General features: G+C 40.5%; 1 protein-coding gene across 2 annotated transcripts in view; it reads right to left on the bottom strand.

Moving 5' to 3' along the window:
• GEMIN8 (gem nuclear organelle associated protein 8) overlaps window positions 1-19133 on the bottom strand; it is a 32122-nt gene continuing 12989 nt past the window's right edge. The window contains exons 4-6 of one of the 2 annotated variants that reach the window (XM_069875040.1): window positions 9486-9732; window positions 3917-3932; window positions 1-299 (exon numbers count right to left, since the gene is read on the bottom strand). In XM_069875040.1, the coding sequence (XP_069731141.1) occupies window positions 210-299; window positions 3917-3932; window positions 9486-9732 (353 nt within the window). In that variant the 3' untranslated portion in view covers window positions 1-209. Of the gene's footprint in view, window positions 300-3916; window positions 3933-9127; window positions 9733-19133 lie in introns of those variants that run through there. The other variant, XM_069875032.1, reaches the window with a different exon arrangement.

Below are 19133 nucleotides of genomic sequence, written 5' to 3'. Positions count from 1 at the left end.
AAGTGCTATTATTTATTTGGAGATAGGGCCATTACCTTATGCTATTATCTGCATGTTACATGTGTTGAGTTTTGCATATTTGATGTTTACTTAACATGCATATCAGGTTCTTTTAACAGTAGTGTTTTGGAGATGATCTGGCCAAGTGCCCTCATCAGCCTCTTGCTAGGTTGTTCTCTGGGGTTCCAGCCAGTAAATCACTATGTGTTTTAAGCTCTAAATAGGCTACTGCTCCCCCTCTGAAGGATCACGCTGAGCTGAAGCAATGCTTGCTGGAAAAGTAGAAAGTGGAATGCCAGCTGGCAAAAGAGGGATGAAAAGAGAGAAAAAAAAGAGATAAAATCATTCTTAATTTGAGAAACTGCCTTAGAAATGTCCTCATCTGCTGTGTGGGAATAGATTTTGGTCTTTCAAATGGCTGAGCTTCTGAATTACAGTTACGCCTTGCCATGGGAGAGATGGAGTTGACAAAGATGTACTGTTCGGATACACTATAAATTAAACGGATTATGAAGTCCAAGGCTCTGTATCCAGTAATTGTTCCTCCCGCTAGGGGAAAACCCTTACAGAAGCTTCCCCTGGTGCTCAACAGGATCATGGTAGTTTCACTGCCCTGCAGCTATAGAAAGGCTTCAGTCAGTAGTTCAGAGAAGTGGGGATATTTACCATGGGTGATTGCCTGGAGTCTGCTCATAGTGTGGAGAAATGAACTGGCAGTGACACCCTTCCCAGCATTTGCACAGCAGTGAGGAAGTTTTGTGGTTTAATTAGGAAAAGAGGAGCAAGTGATCTTCCCTCCACCACCAACACTTCAGGGACAGAGCTGTGGGAAAGGCCCTGGTACTTTCGGCCTTTAGCATTATGGTGCCAGAGGCGCTGACCTTTTTCTGGCCGTCTGAAATAATCCTTCTCATTCGCTCTGCTGGCTGCTGAGTGTCTGGGGAACGTTTCATGCCTTGCATGTGGGAGGCAGGCAGGAGTGTAGGAGCCGAGAGAATAGAATCAAGCTGCAGAAGAGTATGCATTGGGGTGGAGGGATACAAGCTAGGAAGGAGCTTTTTTGAAAAAGAAGTTGAGGGAGCAAGAAGAGAGCATAGAGAGACTAAAAATGACTGAGGCAGGAGAAACCCTGGAAACTGCTCAGATGGATCCTTGGAGATCTAAAGTATGATGAACATTGCCAGAATGTCTGGGTTTTGGTTTACTGCCCTGATTTCAGCTGGGATAGAGTTAGTTTTCTTCCTAGTAACTGGCATAGTGCAGCGGTTTGGATTTAGCATGAAAAGAACGTTGATAGCACACTGATGTTTTCAGTTATTGCTAAGCAGTGCTTGTACTAAGCAAAGGACTTCTCTGCTTCGGATGCCCTGCTAGTGAGCAGGTGCACAAGAAGCTGGGAGGGTGCATAACCAGGACAGCTGACCCAAATTGGCCAAATAAGTATTTCATACTGCACGACGTCATGCTCTGTATATAAACCAGGAGGAGTTGGCCAAGGGGTGGGTATTGCTGCTCTGGGACGGGCTGGGTAACAGTCAACAGGTGGCAAGCAATTGCATTGTGTATCACTTGTTTTGTATATTCTTTTATTTTCATTATTATTCTCTCTTCCTTTGCTGTCCTATTAAACTGTCTTTTTCTCAATCCATGAATCTTAGTTTTTCCCCATTCTCCTCTCCATCCCACTGGAAGTGGAGGTGTGTGTGTATGAATGAGGTGCATGGTGCTATTGTTGCTGGCTGGAGTTAAACTACAACACAGAAAAATCATAGAACCATAGAATTATTTTGGTTGGAAACAACCTTTACAATGCATCACGGTGCATATCCTTTTAATTCCAGGTAGCTTTGTGGGGATGGAAGAAGTGGTAGAGGCAGCATAGGTGTTTTTCCTACATTCAGTATGCATTGAGATGTTATTTCAAGCTCTGCAAAGTGAAGCTGCTGAGCCGTTCACAATTAAAAGTTGCTCGGCTAAGAAGCATTAAAAAAACTGTAAAATTTTAATTTGGGAAACCGGGAAATCAAAACAATATTGGAAAATCAACAAACAATATTTTTTTTGACACTTTCTTTTCACAATTATTATTATAATTTTGGATACCCTACTAGGAAAAAAAACCTGCATGGTACTTGTGATTCTGTAGTATATTTTCTAGCATTACAATGTTTTTACATCATTTCACGCTTCGAAAGCCTGGCATGAAGGAAGTTAAACTAGCAAAATAAGACTGTTCAATTACTGGTTTTTAATACTGTGTTTTTAAAGTTTCAACAACAGAAGGTTATGGTATATTTTATTCCAGTAGGATGTAGTATCTTCTTGGATTGAAGTGAACAGTTCTGCTACATTGATGGGACTATCGCACTGCTGGCTATGCTTGGAATGACAGTTTCCATAATGTAACACAAACCACTGGCACAGTTAATTATTATGAGTGTATTTACCACAAAAGAGCTTTACCCATAGCCAAGCTGGCGAAACAGATTTCATTTTGCTAGACTTGAATAATGCAAGTAACACTGGTAGACTAAAGGAGCTATTGAAGAGACTACAGCAAGGCAACTATTTTCCTCCTTCCAAACAAGATTTAACTGCTGTTGACACGGAAAGTACAGGACATCTTTATAGAGCAGGTCTACATAGTAAAACACATTTGTGAAGTGCAAATAAAACTAATCTCTTTAAAAGTTATCTATAGAAGCACTTTTGCACTCTGCAGCTACATACAGGTTTATGCCGTCATACTGGAGCTGTAGATGACCTGAAGAGGGATCTGCTCAATAGAACAAGCAAAAGAGGGAGCACTGAGCACTCATTTTGTCTGTCATTCCTCTGTTTTCTTTGCTGGTAGAGAGGAGCAGTTCTGGCATAATGCAGCTGTTCTTTCTGGTGTGTCCCTGAAATGAATTCATCATCTGGCATTTATGATATCACAGCCATGGTACCCAGCCACGTCACACAGATCACGCACTCAGCATCATGGCCTTCAGAGCAAGAGCAAGCCTTGAAATGGGCAGAATGGTTTGCATGTTTCAAGTTCAATGCTCAGCAAAAGAAAAAAAACCAAAGACCACAGGACCAATATATAATGATAAAAACAGCCACTATGACTGCTGCTCAGCTGCAGGAGGTGCCAAGATACGACATCATTTGTGCCCCTGGAACACTCTGGGCAGTGACACCAAAAGAAGGTCACAAACCAGCTGTGGCACTGCTGCAACACAGCTCTGTGGCAGAGCAATACAAATGAAAATGTCACGTTATGCTCAGTATAACTGTATCAAACAAATACTTCCCTGTCTCTAGTGCAGGGTGATAAGGCACTACTGGAAATCCTAAATTCATCAGATACACAGAAAATTGTTAGCAAGTCATGAATATTATTATATTCCCAGATGTGATGATTATGCAGAGTCTATTTTTTTTCCCCCCGATTGCTTTTGGTTTACAGTCCATTTCAGATTTATACTCTGCAGTCATGTAAGGATTATTCTGTTCGGAGCAACTCATCAATCTTTTGTTTCAAGTGCACTGCAGCATAACTGGCTGAAGTTTTAGCTCAACCTCACTACTTCACTTGAAAGGAAGATTTTGGGAGCCTTTGGTTATTACTTAACTACTTCATGGAATATGTTACAGACCAGAAGTGTAGCTTTCTGACAAAGAACAACTTAAGGTTGTGACAGTCTTGGTATTCTGTTATGCTTTGCAAGTGCCAAGTAGGCCATGCACTCTTAACCAAGAAGTGCAGGTAACAGTAAATGGAATTTGTTTTAAAGTGGAGCCTAATTAATTTCTGAAATAGATTAGATGATGTGGTTGCTGGAGGTAGTTATGTGGGAAGCAAAATTAATGAAATACAAAGCATGGACTTTTTCTTGCTGGATGCTTGTACATGTCTAGACCAAAAGACTTGATTGAATCTTGGGCTTGAATCTTAAGTCCTGCTATGTTTCACATTGAAGCAAAGGGTATGAACTGAATCATGCAAGTATGCTCCTTGGCACAACGTCTGCAAACCTGAAAGCTCAAAACACTAACTTTCACACAATAAGTAGCAATGAAAAAAATCATTAGAAATCTTGGGATAAAAACTTCTGTGGGTTTGCCCAAAATGAGTGTTCAGCAAGTAAAATAAACACATCATTTTCTAGATGTTTTGTAATACAAGAGAGCTGGCTAACATGCCTGATGAAAGAAATGCAAAAGGATAGCTATTATACCAAAGCGGGGAGGGATCGTGCAATTAAGATCTGCTGCCAGACCTGAATGGCAACAACTTTGGTGGAGCTGAGCCACAGGGGTGACTTCTGTACCTAGGAAAAAGGATAAATGGGATGCCTGAAAGCTGAAACTCAGGACTGGTATTTCAATCTTGATCTTCGATATAAGCAGCAGGGAATATTCTAAAGATCATTATAAACAGAGCAGAAGACTGGCTAGCTTCCTTTGCCATCACCCGATGGCAACCATCTGGAGGATGACATACGAAAATTACATGAATAAAGCAATAGTTTGTTACCCCTTCCCAGCTTCCAGTAAGGTACAACTTAGGGATATCCCAACACAGTGCTGTAAATCAATTTTTAACATGCCCTGACAGACTTTTGCCTCACATCTTTATTAAACCCAGATTTTGTCAAACTGTTGCTTTTATTTAAAACAAAGTCTAAAAATTAAGGAGGACCACTTGGAACTGTATTTGGAAAAAAACCCTACCAATCCTTTCCACTTTACTCATCCCTCCCCACAAAGGTATTTCTTTGGGATGGCTGTAAACAACAGTCAGGGGACAGCAGTTTTGTATATTCTGGCTTTTCAAAAGGCTTTGTAGGCAGAAGATCTCAGTGTAGTTTAGGAAACCAGCAGAGGCAGTGGCATTATCAGGCTGAAAAGTATTATCTTTTCAAAAACTTTGTGTGTTCTCACTTATTCTATTTGTTTGCTTTCTTAGAAGAAAATGATTAATGATTAAAAGGGAAAAAAATCCTTCCGTGACTGTAATAGAATCCATCCACAGGGAATCTCGGTCACACACTCAAAGCTCAAGATGAGCAAGTCTTTCTCCGCTTTTAGTCAAGCAAGACTTCTACATTGCTCCTGCCCTGCCAAAACTAATAGTTGAGGCTGATGCACATTGGCTTACCTGCTGCAAGGAATGGACTGGGTCCGAGCAATTCTTCTGCTACAACAGCTAGGTCTTCAAAAGAACAGCCAAATAGCAATGTCACAGTCTATCATCTACACAGACTTCCAGTACGTGAGCCTCTGTACCAGCTCAGCAATTCCAGCTATGTGAGAATATACAAAGGGATGCAAGGCCTTGAACTTCATACCCTAGCTGTAACCATCCTTCAGGAACAGCTGAGACTCCCGCACAAGCTGCTATTCTTCCTAGGAGAAAGCCTATGAGAATTTCTTTTCCTCGAATTTGCATTGGACTATCTAGGCGGGACCACAGGAGACAACAAAGCAGGTTAGACAATGTAGATGGCTTATAAATTAGCACACAAACATGAAGACAGAATTTTTCTACAGCATGAACACATTATTTATCAAATACTGTACTTCCTAGTAAATTCCACTTTTAAGAAATCAGAAGGAAAATAGGATTCTGGATACTTCCTTTTGACAGACTGCATTTTACATTTTGGGCAATAGTCTTGGCCCTTCTGTAAATCTTTCAGCCCAAATATTCAGACCAGCATGCCAAAAACCATAATTAAAAATCCAAGTATAAGCGGCTGAATCAGTGTCTTGCCTTTCTCAATTTCTGTTGAAGGAGCTGGAACCTTATTAATGCAGTAGATGAAGATGTCAATATTTAAAATATATTTCATGTAATGACTGAGAGAGGAGCTTTTGCAACAAAAGAAAAAGACATGAGTGAACAAATCCATATGGATTATATATGTGCTCATCTTACACAAAGGCTGTTTGTGAAATTTAGGTTTTGTTTTGTTAAAGCTTCTTCTAAGTACAAGATGTTTGCAGCTAGCTATTGTACAAGACTGCCATCAAAAAGGGTGAATACTTACCAATAAGGCTGATTAAAAGAAAATTTATACTCATCAAAAACATTTTATCTCTTCTCAGTTTGCCAGTACACACAGACACACTAAACTGTCAGCCGCTTTATGGGGAGATAATTCTAAAAGGATGAACGTTCTTGACAATGTCACCATTGCATAAGAGTACGCAGTTCTTCTTTCAGTAGGAAACAAGAGGTCATTGTTCGATTTGTACGTTGAATTTATACTGCACCAAAAAAGGTTTTAAAATTATTTCTAAAGAATGCGTTCAGTATAAAAATAAAATATTACCATTTTTCTCTGATCTTCAAAGTCTCTTCAACCAATCACAAACTCTTCTTCTGAAGATGAGGCAGGTTTGCATATTTGCATGTAGCAAATGAAGAAACTATTTTCTGAAATGAAATTGTTTGTATGACATTTGTACTTGCAACTTCAGAGTGTAATTCTCTCTCCTGGAGCTCATGAGAAACAGCACTACCAGCGCTACCAGTAAGCAAAGAATTTGGGCCAGACTGCACAAGCAGTTGCCACAACTGAAAGCGATGGTGTGACGTTCCAGGCGAGGAAGAATGAAGTCTGCAGCATCACAGGCATAACATCGTACTGGGGGGCAGAGAGCACACTGTCCCATGATTAAAGATTGCAGCATAACACGTACGTGCAAGAAAGATGGATGTTGCAGACACCCTGACTGAAGAGGCATTTTTGAGTTGTAGTTGCATTGCTTCCACGATCATGTTTTTGTGATCTATTTCTCAGAAATATAATACGACATAGGAGATGGAGTAACAGAACTGCAACACAAAATCTCTAAGTTCTACTGAACTACCAGCAAAAAGTGACATCTGGCCAACTACCAGCAACAGACCATACCTTGAAATTCAGGAGCAGTAAAGAGATTATTTGGCAGCAACTCTAAGTCTGCACTAGCGTATTCCTCCCTTTCAGGCCTGAATACATAGTTCCTATGTAATATTTCATCCAATTCTCTCTACTTCCAACCTCACATAGCATATTAAACACTCTTAGAAACAGTGAAAAGAACTAAGGGCAAAAAAAATCTCTTCTATGTTTTATGTGAAGTAGGAAAGGAATTCAATGTTTGTCTTATATGAGGTCTCTACAAACACTTCTGGAGACCAGAATTTCTGCTTCTACTAGCAGAACCAGTGGAATGCAGAAAAAAAACACAGCAAGAACTGGGAATTGGGTTGAAAAGTAAGAACAGTCCAGTCCTACTCCTGCTTTCTTCTGTACTGAACCGCACAGGGGAGACCACGCTGGAAACATTTAAAATAGGAACAGAGAGATCTGTGCACATTAATCTGGGACAGGGTTTCTCCCCAGCAGATGCAAGAGCCCTCCCATTCATTTAGTACCATACCGTGTGTGTGTGGTATTGACTGGCATTTCTGTAAAAGTCCTGTCAACACACCTTTTGCTTCCCTGTATGTTAAAATTCTCCTTGCTCCAAGCTCAACCTTCTTTAAACAATACAGCAGCTAAAAGAAGCTTTAGCATCTGAGAACTTGAGTGTTGAAGTATGGAAGTTTGTTTATACAAAAATAAACATAAATTACAAGTTGTTAAAGAAGAAAATTTATTTGGTTAACAGAAGGAAACCCAAACAAAACACTGAATTCCTGACAAAACCTGCCAAAATCAAGAGTGAAGATAAATGCAGTACGGTTCATAACTCTTTTTCCTCTCCTGTCTCACATAAGTTTTTCAGACTAATCACACTGGTACTAAGTCTCCAGGACTTCGAGCTTTTATTTTCGGCGTTCAATTTTAACTCCACCTCATCACATCTAAAGCAAAGGAGGTGGAGCTGAAATGAAAACGCTGCTTTGAAAAAACATAGTAACAACTAGTAAACCCACAGATGTTCCAAACTGCACCACAGACTTGCTTTGGTGCTGCTGGCTGCAGCAGAGGGCACAGCAATTGCTGGTGCGTATTACAAACTAAACATGCTACAGAGATACACCAGAAACAGTGGGCATGAACTGAAGTTAAAATTTCAGTTGTGATCTTCCTCTGTTTCCAGAAAGGCACATGAATATTTGTGACAATTGAAACACTGTAAGGTTCCTTTGCCCTGGCACAGAAATGCTGCTTAATGCAAACTTTTGCCCTTCAGCACACTGGTATGTAGTAGCAGCACTTCACAGAAAGTCCTTGGAAGCGTTCAGGGTACCATTTTCTAAGGAGCTTTGAGGGGCCAATTCTGCCTCTCTTACACAGACCACTTGAGTGCCTCACTCTGCCTGGTCAGCTATTAGTGGGGGGAGCCAAGTAACCTGTGCAGATGAAAGAGTGCACACAGAGACACATTTAACTTGCCCAAATTCATGCTTTGTGCGTGTAATGTGTAGGTGAACACTGGAAAGCTGCACCTAAACTAAACATAGCGCTCAGTGCTATGTGGCTCCCACACCTCCATATTCAGCATGCAGATGCACCCTTAGTCTGTCAAACTATTCTGTCTTCTTTAAAGCTTCAAACCAATGTCTAATGACAAAAATCATCCAAGAGTGCTTTGTCCTCTTAAGTGTCTATTCTGCTAAGCAGATCTCTGACAGGGCCACATCAAGCTGCTCCTCTCTCCTTCATTAAAACATTTTTCTATATAATTTTTCTTTAGAGTGGAACTCCTGACAGACAAGTATCAGTCTGGATGAAAAACTTCTTGCTTTATTATAAACCTTTCAAAAATAAGTCAACTGTCTGGGCTACAGAAATTTGTATCTTGGCCAGTGGGCTCCGAGTTCTCAAAAAAAATCCAAAATTAGCAGACGTAACACTTCAAGTAGTGTTGCTTTAAACGGGATCCAAATGCTGCTATGTCAAATAAGACTGAAAAATGGAACTACTTAATTTCCTAAATGGCAAGAGAAGACAACAATGGAATCATATAGTTCAGGTTGAAAGGGACCTCAAAGATCATCTAGTGCCAACCCTGCTGCCATGGGCAGGGACATCCCTTTAGATCAGGCTGTCCAAGGCCCCATCCAAGTTGGCCTTGAACGCGGGTGTTCAAGGCCAGGTTGGATGGGGCTTTGGACAGCCTGATCTAAAGGGATGTCCCTGCGCACAGTAATTTTCTTTTTCACTTTGCTTTAAGTTTTCCCAGTTCAACGAGTATAGAAATTGTTTCTTGCAAGCATGGTCAAGGCAGGTGGGCATTAAATGAGTGAAAGTATGATTTTAGATAGTTTTGATATTACCGTCTCTTCTATTACTACTTGACAACTGTATGTTGTCCGAACAGCCTGTGACAATTGCAGACTGACAGTGTAAAACGAATACAGAGCAAAGAAACATGCTGCCCATGCCAGCCTCTGCCCCAAAACCCAACGAAACCCCAAATCTGCAGTTTGCTCTTTCAGCAGTGCACCTACCCTACAGCTCTGTGTCAGGTCAGAGCAGAGTCTAGCTACTCACAGCTTAAGGGGAATAATGGGCCAGTATTTGGGCTGCTTTTTGTCACAATTTCTATCAAAGATAAGCTGCATGGCAGCCTCCATTGCCTGGATTTTGGCAGCTTCTGCACCATACAGTTTCTTCATTTCTGCCATTCGCCTCTCCCCAGGCCTTTCTGTAGGTGGCTGCACAGAGCGCTCCATCCTTTTGTGAAGGTCTTGATCAGCCTCCACATACTGGTCCTCAGCTTCCAGCTCCTGCTGTCTTCCTAGACAAACAAACCAAAAGAGATGTAAATTACTGAGCTATGAATCAATCACAATGTAATTTAACTTTTAAAATATTATATATTCAAATTTATGCTTGATCTAGAGGGTCAAGATCCACACATTCTAGGGTGCACCAAACTTCTGCAACTGATAAAACAATTTTAATGTTACTTGTTCTGCTCTGTGCATTATGCATAATGACAAATGCCTACTAAATATCATGATAAAGCCAGGATGGAAGAAGTGGGGAGAAAGGAAGAAGGCCATAGAACTAAATTCTTAAACTATAGAAACCCTCTGTATCAATAAGCCAAAATCAGCATTGCTTCACTTCTCCCCAACATACACATGCCCAAAACAGAAAGAAACCGAAACAAATAAAACCAACCCCCCCCCCAAATACTCTCCCCACCCCCAAAAATCCAAGAGAGCTGGTTTCCAAAGTAATGACTCAACACTTAAGATAAAGAAATAATGCACATGAAACGCAACTTTAGCTCAACCATAGCCAAGAGAAAATGTAATCAGTTACTACTCTACAAAAGTGAACAAATCGGTCTGTCATGTGTCTGCCATCAAGCACATCCAATGAAACACAGCTGTTAGCACTGCTTTTAGATAAACAAGACCACATCTACTTCTCAAGACTTATCAAGTTCAAAATCAACAGCTTCACTGCCATTGTTTTGAAGACAAACCGAAACAGCACACAACATAAATCCCTGCACCACATCAGTTAAAGTGGATTTAAAACAATTTAGAGAGGTGAAACATTTGGGCTGATCTGTCAGCAAAAATCATTGGGAAGCAAGAACTTGATTCTGCATGTCCAAACATAACTCCATTTTCTGCATATTGCTCTGATGGAACAAATAATGCTTTATGCAATTAAAACGGCAAAGTGCTAGTCAAGACTCTTCTCTTCTGGGGACATATCTATAAGATGAAGAAAACCACCTGGCAGTTGAACTCCTTCACCTACCAATAACAAACGACAGTTCTCAAAACTGCATCACAGAAACAGTTCCCTGCTGATGACACTACTTTTTTGGGTTTTTTTAACACCAAAGGGGACAAGAGTGTCCACAGGATGCATTAGTCATATACAGGACATTCTTAGAGTTTGGTGCCACATACCTCTTCCCTCCTTCCCTTAAGACAGAGACGTAGCTTCCACAAAACGCACGACATCTGCAAACCCTAACCCAAAGTTAAGTATCCTACCATATCTGTGTCAAACATCTGCAGCTTATTTTTACACTGGAAAGTATTGTACAGAGGAGCAGCCAACTGACTGTCACTCAGCCTTACTAGATGAATTATCCCCCCGTACTTCTCCTTCACAGAAAATAGGTATTTTAAACACTATATTCAGAATCTTCAATTGTGGCCTCTTTTTGTCTGACAGGGACACAGAAAGCTTTTCTCCTGTCATTACAAACACCACCCAGTTTTGTGTTCGTAGGCTAAGGGCAGGAATGTCTGAAGGGTTATTAGCAATCTAGTCCAGAGAAAAGTTTCTCTTTCTGTGATACTGCTTTAAGGGCACACCCGATGTAGGCTGCACTGCTAGAATTCAGGAAGAAACATACATTAGAGCCCATATGCATTTTTGGAAGAGTCTGATTTATTTCATGTCAGGCTACTTTAAGCAGAAGGTCTGAATTAAAAGAACTAACACTGCTTACAGAGGGCTCAGCACCACCAGATGGGCTATAGCATTCAGGCTGTGACTACATAGACCACTTGCGTCCCACTGAAACAATCTTCCCAGGACACTAGACTGCCCACAGCTAGGTAAGATGCTTTTAAGCACGAACTTCATGCAAATTACACTAAATAGTATTAGATAGAAAATAAAAAACTGTGCTGGAAAAACAATGCCACTCACTGCAGGTTACATAGCATAACTCTATCAGGGCAATTAATTGAATCCATATCTCTTGACTCTCTTGAGCCACAAAGATAATTCCTTGTACTTCTGTATAGCCCATGGATATTTTTACCCATTAGTTCCATACCTGCATGCTAGAGACAGCTGCTTCCTCGCTTGCTTGCCATAGAATGCTCTCTGATAGCTGACTGCACGCAATAACACTTAAGAAAAAATAATTTATCTGGATAATTAATTCTTCTGTTTGAAAATTAAATGGTTCTCCAGCAGAAGCTTCATGATGGATGAGTGGATTACAGTTTAGCATGCATTAATCTCCATTTTGTAGCACAGTGTAGTTCATAAACCTGTAGATCCAAATGATAATAAATCCTTAAAATTACTTAACAAACGTCTGGAGTATATGTTTTATTTTATACTCATCAGATGTACTGCCCTTAACTTTCTAACCTGACTTTTACTATTTCAAAGCCAAGGGTTAAAAAAATTCCCACAGCGACTCTATTACAGAGTCCCAGACATGTAAAACAGCTCTACAGAGCCCAGGCAGAGACTGGGGACAGAAATCCTGTACAGGGACCTACAGGTTTTTTTGTACCAAATTTGAGCATAGAACGTGGCAGCTGTCACTGGTTGAATACGCTGCAGTTTCAAATCCATTATTTGTGGAGAGATTCTACCATGACAAACTTCACTGTTAGTGACAGCATTATTTGCTGTCACAGACAATCAAGGAAAGAGAAAGCCATGGGTACTGCTTTGGGAAAAAACAGTATTTCCAGCCAAACATAAACATAAGAAACAGATGACAACAGAGCCAGTTTTGTATTGGTGACTTGCATGCTAAACTTTCCTTGGCAGGGCAGGGGCTGGGAAGTAGAACTGCTCTAATTTCCTGCAGCCTGGGTTTTTTCCATTACCTCAAAATTTACTTTAAACACCACAAAGCAATGCAACTTGAGCTTAATGTGCAAGTACCTCTTCATCAAAAAGATGAAAAGCACCTGATAACTGAACAAACAAAATTGTAAACTATCTGTAACGTTAAAACCTGTAGAGGCAACCAGAATTTCTCTGAAGCAAGCATCAAAAATTCATCCATGAAATACGTAACACTAATTCTCAGTCTGCAGCAACAAAGTCCCCAGCTCATTCTAAAATCAGAGTTTCACACTCCAAATTTGCAAGTCTTTGGGCTGCCAAGTTATAAATGTAAACCAAATAATTTTTACACAGTTCTAAGTAGTTCCTCATTCCACTTCACACAGTGCTTTCTTTTGCAGCATTCAGCTCCAACTAATGGCAAGCTTCCTCCTATTGTGGGACAATACTTTGCAAATGCTCACAAGGCAGGCAAGCAGCTGCCGTGGTGGTCGGTTCCTGCACAAAGGAAAAGCATTGCTGACATTCTCCTAATCGGTCAGGTCCATTTCTTCTTCCCAAAGATGCTCTTCCTCTCTCAAAGCTCTTTTCAGAATTAATTTGTTCCTACAAAGTCCAGTCCATTTGGGAAATCATCATTACCTGGCCAAAACCAGTTGAGACACCTTTTTCCAAACACAGTAAATAGCCTTTTTTTCTTAATCTTTAAGGAATTCCGAGATCTCTACCTAGCTCATACTGCATCCTGGGACACCATCAGTTATTTCAGGCCTTTTGAAAAAAAGGTTTTGGGTTGTCTGTTGTTTCCCCCATCCCTGAGATTTTCCCCACCTTTTGCAGATGACTTTTAATCTAGGGGATACTAGCTGAAAAGTGAGCAAATATAGGCAACTGCCTCCATGCTCAGGGACTGCCAAAAGCAGGAAAAACAGTAAATAGTATCTTAGTTATTCAGGGCATTTTGGGCTCCATATGCACACAAACACCCTTTTACAAGTTTCCAGTGAAACTATGACTTAAGCCCTTCAAGATGTAAACTATTTCCCCCAGGCATTTAGAAACTTAGATGTCTTGTTTCTCTTATTTTTTAAGAAGGAGACCGTCATGTACTTTAGTAAGTTTGATCCACTTCGCTCTCCTTTCTTTGTAATATCCTTTGAGAAGCTTAAGTAGTAATAAAAAAAAATTCCTCTCTGGAATTCACCCTCTTCTTATTAAAAGAATAAAAACAAAACCAAACACAAAATAAGGAGAAAAACAACCTTAAAACTAAAACCCAAGTAAATTTCCTTATTTGGAGAGAAGTCTTAATGGAGAGGCTTTTCAACATTAAAAGGAGATAAAAGTAGGGAGGGTAATAATCTGCATTTTTTTTAATGAAAGATTTATACCCAGCATTGTGTTGTTTCCTGTACCATTTCCATCTCTTAATATTTATACATCCAACCCTTAGCTCACTGTAGCCACTGATCATAGGCAATCCAATGATGTTCTTTATACAGGCAGCCTTCTTCACAGTTCTATAGCTGCACACGCTCTGCAATCTACCATGTTCTACCCCTCACACTGGTAGTAATGGCAAGAGCCCAAGGGCTTGTTCCTTCTACGTGTCAAATGGACATTGGGAAAAAATTTTTCCACAGAAAGGGTCATTGGGCACTGGCAGAGGCTGCCCAAGGAGGTGGTTGAGTCACCTTCCCTGGAGGTGTTTAAGGCACGGGTGGACGAGGTGGTAAGGGGCATGGTTTAGTGTTTGATAGGAATGTTTGGACTCAATGATCCAGTGGGTCTCTTCCAACCTGGTTATTCTATGATTCTATGAAATGGTCTTTACTGACTTTCAGCTTCTTGCTTAGTTAGCACTTTATTCTTCAAGGAAATATTGCACTTTCCCCAGCCTTGATCTGTTTTCACTTTTCCATGATTTCAGACCGACCTAGCCCCCTGTTCATGTATTTGCCTGCTTATTTCAAATGATAAATGATTTTCTGTTACTGCTGCATGTGCACATTCTGAGCTTTCTCATCTTGCCTTAAATGCTACCTGAGCCGATCTTGAGCAGCCCACACTAACAGAGTTAAAAACACTTCTCATTTCTACTGATTAAAAACTCCTAGTTCTCTTTGAATGTCACTTCCTACAAGCCTATCTGCTGCGTTAAATATTATGCCCACACAGGCTTCTCAACACAAAATCTGTCATTTTCTTTGTCTCCCTAGAAAAGCTAAGTTCCTTTACCATAAACTTACATACGATTTTTTCTGAAGTGATAGCATCAGACCATTTTATTATGCCTGCACTTGGATAAACCAGGCACATCATGGGGAAAACCAAAATCTTTGCCTAAAGGAATTCCAACAAAATAAGGATTTAAATCTGAGGATTTGTGAACAGGATATTCAAGGAGTTTAATTTCTACAGAGCTTTGGACTTCCAGAGGGCTGAGATCACTAGCATTACTCTTTATCAGGTGCAAAGCTTTGCAGGACAAGATTCCATCAGTGGGAGCCTGTGAGATACAAATAATTGTGACTTACCCCACATATGTAAAGATAAAATATTCAGGGATGCTGAAAACAGCACAGTCTTGCTTTTTCAATTTGGAACACCATGCAACTTAGAGAAATTGTGGAAATGTACTGGAAGAACAGAGTGATGATTTTACAGTTGAAGGAACAGCCTTATTCTATGCTTAAGTTTGCTTTGGGAAAAATAGACTTATGCTTAAACTTCTTTAATTTAAAACCTTGTGCTTGCAAAAAAACCCCAAAACCCAAAAGGATTACAGATGACATGATGTAACTTGCTGCTTCACTTTTAACAGAAGTCTGATCTTCAAAGAAATGAAGACAGCTAGGCCATATCTTACTATGCCAGCAGTCTAACCCATGCAGAAAAATAAAATGTTGTAGCTGGCTTGAAAACACTAATTTGCAATAAAAGTGACATTTTTGGGGGGGATAATTGCCTGCAATGATAAGCTCTCAGTTACCAGAGCCAGAACCACCATGACAGCAAACTACCAAAAACACTGAGGGTATTAAAACCCCAAGCATCTACAGTGACAAGTTTTCCATCTGCTAGTTGAGGAGGGAATGAGTTAAAATATACTGAATATTTCACCACATATATCTACAAGCAATGCAATATTCTCAAGAAAATAAAAAATGTTCTGTTACAGGCTTTGAAGTAGGAGCAGATGTGATTCCTTGGCAGGCTTCTGGCAGCCTGCAACCATGGGTCCATGGACATTTTTCTGTCCTCAGCTACAAAACCAGCTTAGGCAGTTTATGCTCTCCTTCTTCTCCCTTAGTGGCATGCTCTAGCTCCCAGGCCCCTCAAGGATGTTGTGACCATTGTTTAAGGGGACATACAATGAATCATACAAAAAAAAAATCCCAACCCCCAACAAATTATATTTAATTCTGGTTCAGTTCAGTGTCTCGGCACCACACACACTGAACTAAAGGGGCAGCACTGGAGCAGGAGTTAGGAAGAAAAATTGCTTAACCTCGCTTTGCGCTGTGTTCATTGAAGCACAGCCTGACTGAAAACCTATTGGTAGAAGCAAGAAATAGTCTAAGCTGAGAAATTGTGCTTCCTAAAAAAGACACAGTTGCAACAGGCCGTCTAAGCAGACAGCAAACAGATTTTGTGAATCTGAAGTACTCAGTTTGATACTTGAACTATAATACAGATTTTCTACACATTTTAAAGAGGACAGCTCTGTAGAGAGAGGGCAAAATTACTTACCAAGACAGCATGTGGAGAGAAACTATCTTTGGAATCAAAATTAATACAAAGCTAGGAAGTAAAGTTGGAATCAAGGTGTTCCACTTCCAGGTTTGCTACTGGGTGGTACGTATCACTCTCAGGATAACTAACCATACACTTCACTGTAATGAATCCATAAAATGAATGTAACGCTTCCCTACCTGACAGAGTTTTGAAGAATTAATGATCTCGTGTTATTTTGAAACCTGAGGGTTACGTAACTAGCATAAAAGTACACATTTAACTGTAGAATAAAGAAGCCAATTTCTGTTTTAGAAATAGGATTAAGAGCTGGTCGTCCTGTGGTCTCCAAAACAAACTGCCAAAGATCCTAGATGGAAACAATACATACTTTCACGTCCATGTTTTCACTAGCAGTAGGCTACACTGGTTACTGCCCAGCTAAACAGCAAATCACCTTTCTTTTATTTTCTTCTGTAACCTTCCACAATGAAGCCCTTAAGAAGGGGTATTCTTATCCCAACCAGAAAATGAACTGAGACAATCAAACCCTATAAATACGAGGCAACCAGCTAGACCAGTCAAACCTCAAGTGACAGCCTGCTCAAGAAATCTGAATGCTCTGCATGTAACTCATAATCAGGTGTATGTTACGAAACACACAGGCGAGCCCAGCATAATCAGGCATCGATACCACACCAAGAGATACTGAAGTGTCCAGACTTGTGCACTTGTGCCACCTGACAGAATTAAAAAGCCAGGAAGTTGCTGACCGAACACTGCTTAGAAATTAGTACAGGATCAGGCACTGGCAGCTGCCTCCAGTAAGGATCAAGTCTACAGCAATAAGATTAAATACAGACCAGCTGACTCTGCACTCCCATCCCCCAAAACAACTCCAATCTGTCGCTGATGGCAACAATGCTGATGGCAGACAAAGACACCAGTGCTAGAGTAAACAGAAGGATTACTTAAATCTATATATAACTGCATCCGCATATACACATACATATATGGCACAGTCAGAGGAGACTGAGCAAGGGAGCGTTCAAATTTAAAAATGCTTCTTTAAAAGCAAACCAGCATACTGAAGAAACTTGAGTTTCACAATTATTTTTCACATGTGCCCTGAATGGAAATAAGCACAGGCACTTGTAAGACAGTATTACATGATGTACAGAGTACTAGACAGCTAAATAATACTGAAAGTTTGGTGCTTTCAGGCAAGAAAGAAAGGAAGTAGCCAATACCAGTCTTCAAAATCAAACACACATTCGAACTTCACATTGAAATTTCTTTCTTGACTCCAGCCACACACTACGCTGCTGAATCCAACTTTGTTTTATTGTATGACATGAGAAAGCAACTCAGTAATCTATGCAGGGAAAACTGCAAATTTATAAAAGAAAAATTGAAAACTTTCTTTGAGAGCAACCTGTAACCATGTTGTTAATTTTCTAAAAGGAGGCATAATCAAGCTATGAACTGACCTTCAAGCTAACCAGCAGGTCCATAAGTTAAATATTACTGCAGGCAACATGGAACTAAGTAACAATCTCTGATCCGGATAAAATTATTTCAGCATATAAATACACATTATTTCCATACTATAAGTAAAATACAGTGTGCTGCTTGGCCAATCATTTTGAAAGAGCCATCAGGAAAAAGTGTCAAACTAAGGGAATCAGCAAAATCTATCACAACTCATGAAAGAAAGGGCTGAGTAGCAGCTTTGGAAACTTATGTTTACCTCTGACTTTCTAGTGTTTCTCATTGCTCATTTCAGCATTCTAGTAAGTGAAATGAAATATACTTAAATACATGAGTATAAAGGCTATGCCCAGTATTAAAAACACAACAAAAAACATTGGGAAAATATGCCAGAGAAAACCTGCACGTGTGTGTCTATTGTACCTTCTGCAAAAGAGAGAAATTTGCCACTAGAATTAACTCCAGAGTCAGTTACTGGAGTAGTAGTCCAAGCATTACCTCCTTTCAAAAAGGCAGCTGGCATTCCAGCCTTCAGCAAGTCAATTTGTGCTTCTTAGCAAGCGGGAGCTCCATGTCTCCCTCTCTGTCACTTCAACGGGGCAATTCACACATGAAGGATGTGTTTAAGTGACTTAATGAAGAGAAGACTTCATATGAGGAGAGCCATCATAGTAAAAGCACATCTAGCCTGACAGCCTGTTCACCACAAAGGTGAGTAACTAATCATAGAATGGTTTGTGTTGGAAGGGGACCTTTAAAGATCATCTAGTTCCACGCCCCCTGCCATGGGCAGGGACAACTCCCGCTAGATCAGGTTACCCAAGGCCCCATCCTACCTGGCCTGAACACCTCTAGGATGGGGCAGCCACAGCTCCCCCGGGCAACCTGTGCCAGTGCCTCACCACTCTCACGGTGAAGAAATTCTTCCTTATTTTTTTGTCTAAATCTGCCCCTCTCCAGTTTATACCCTTTGCTCCTCGTCCTATCACTACAAGCCTTTGTAAACAGTCCCTCCCCAGCTTTCTTGTAATGCTGAGGGAAGAATGCAAAAGCAGGGAATGCAAATAACTACACTTCGCCAGCTTTACCTATGGAGAAATGTAGAGATCAAGAAAAAGGCAGATATCTCTTCCTGCACTCCTCCAAAGCCAGCCATATGTTCTGCTATCTACCCACCTTGACACCGCCTCCACAAACATGTCACACATGATGCAGTCTCCATAATCTGGACTCTTCTACAATTCTTCAGCCTCCTTGCCACCATACCAGAGGCCAAAAATCCCCCAATTTTAAACTGAGTCTTCCAACCTTTTTGCTTAGAAACCACATCAGAAATTGAACACCTCCTAGAAACGAAGGTGCTCTGCAAGACTTCAGCAAAGTGAGAGAACAGAAGCA

Source organism: Phaenicophaeus curvirostris, chromosome 1 (assembly GCF_032191515.1).
Source record: "Phaenicophaeus curvirostris isolate KB17595 chromosome 1, BPBGC_Pcur_1.0, whole genome shotgun sequence".
Classification (NCBI taxonomy): domain Eukaryota; kingdom Metazoa; phylum Chordata; class Aves; order Cuculiformes; family Cuculidae; genus Phaenicophaeus; species Phaenicophaeus curvirostris.
This window is presented reverse-complemented; position numbering and strand designations above follow the sequence as displayed.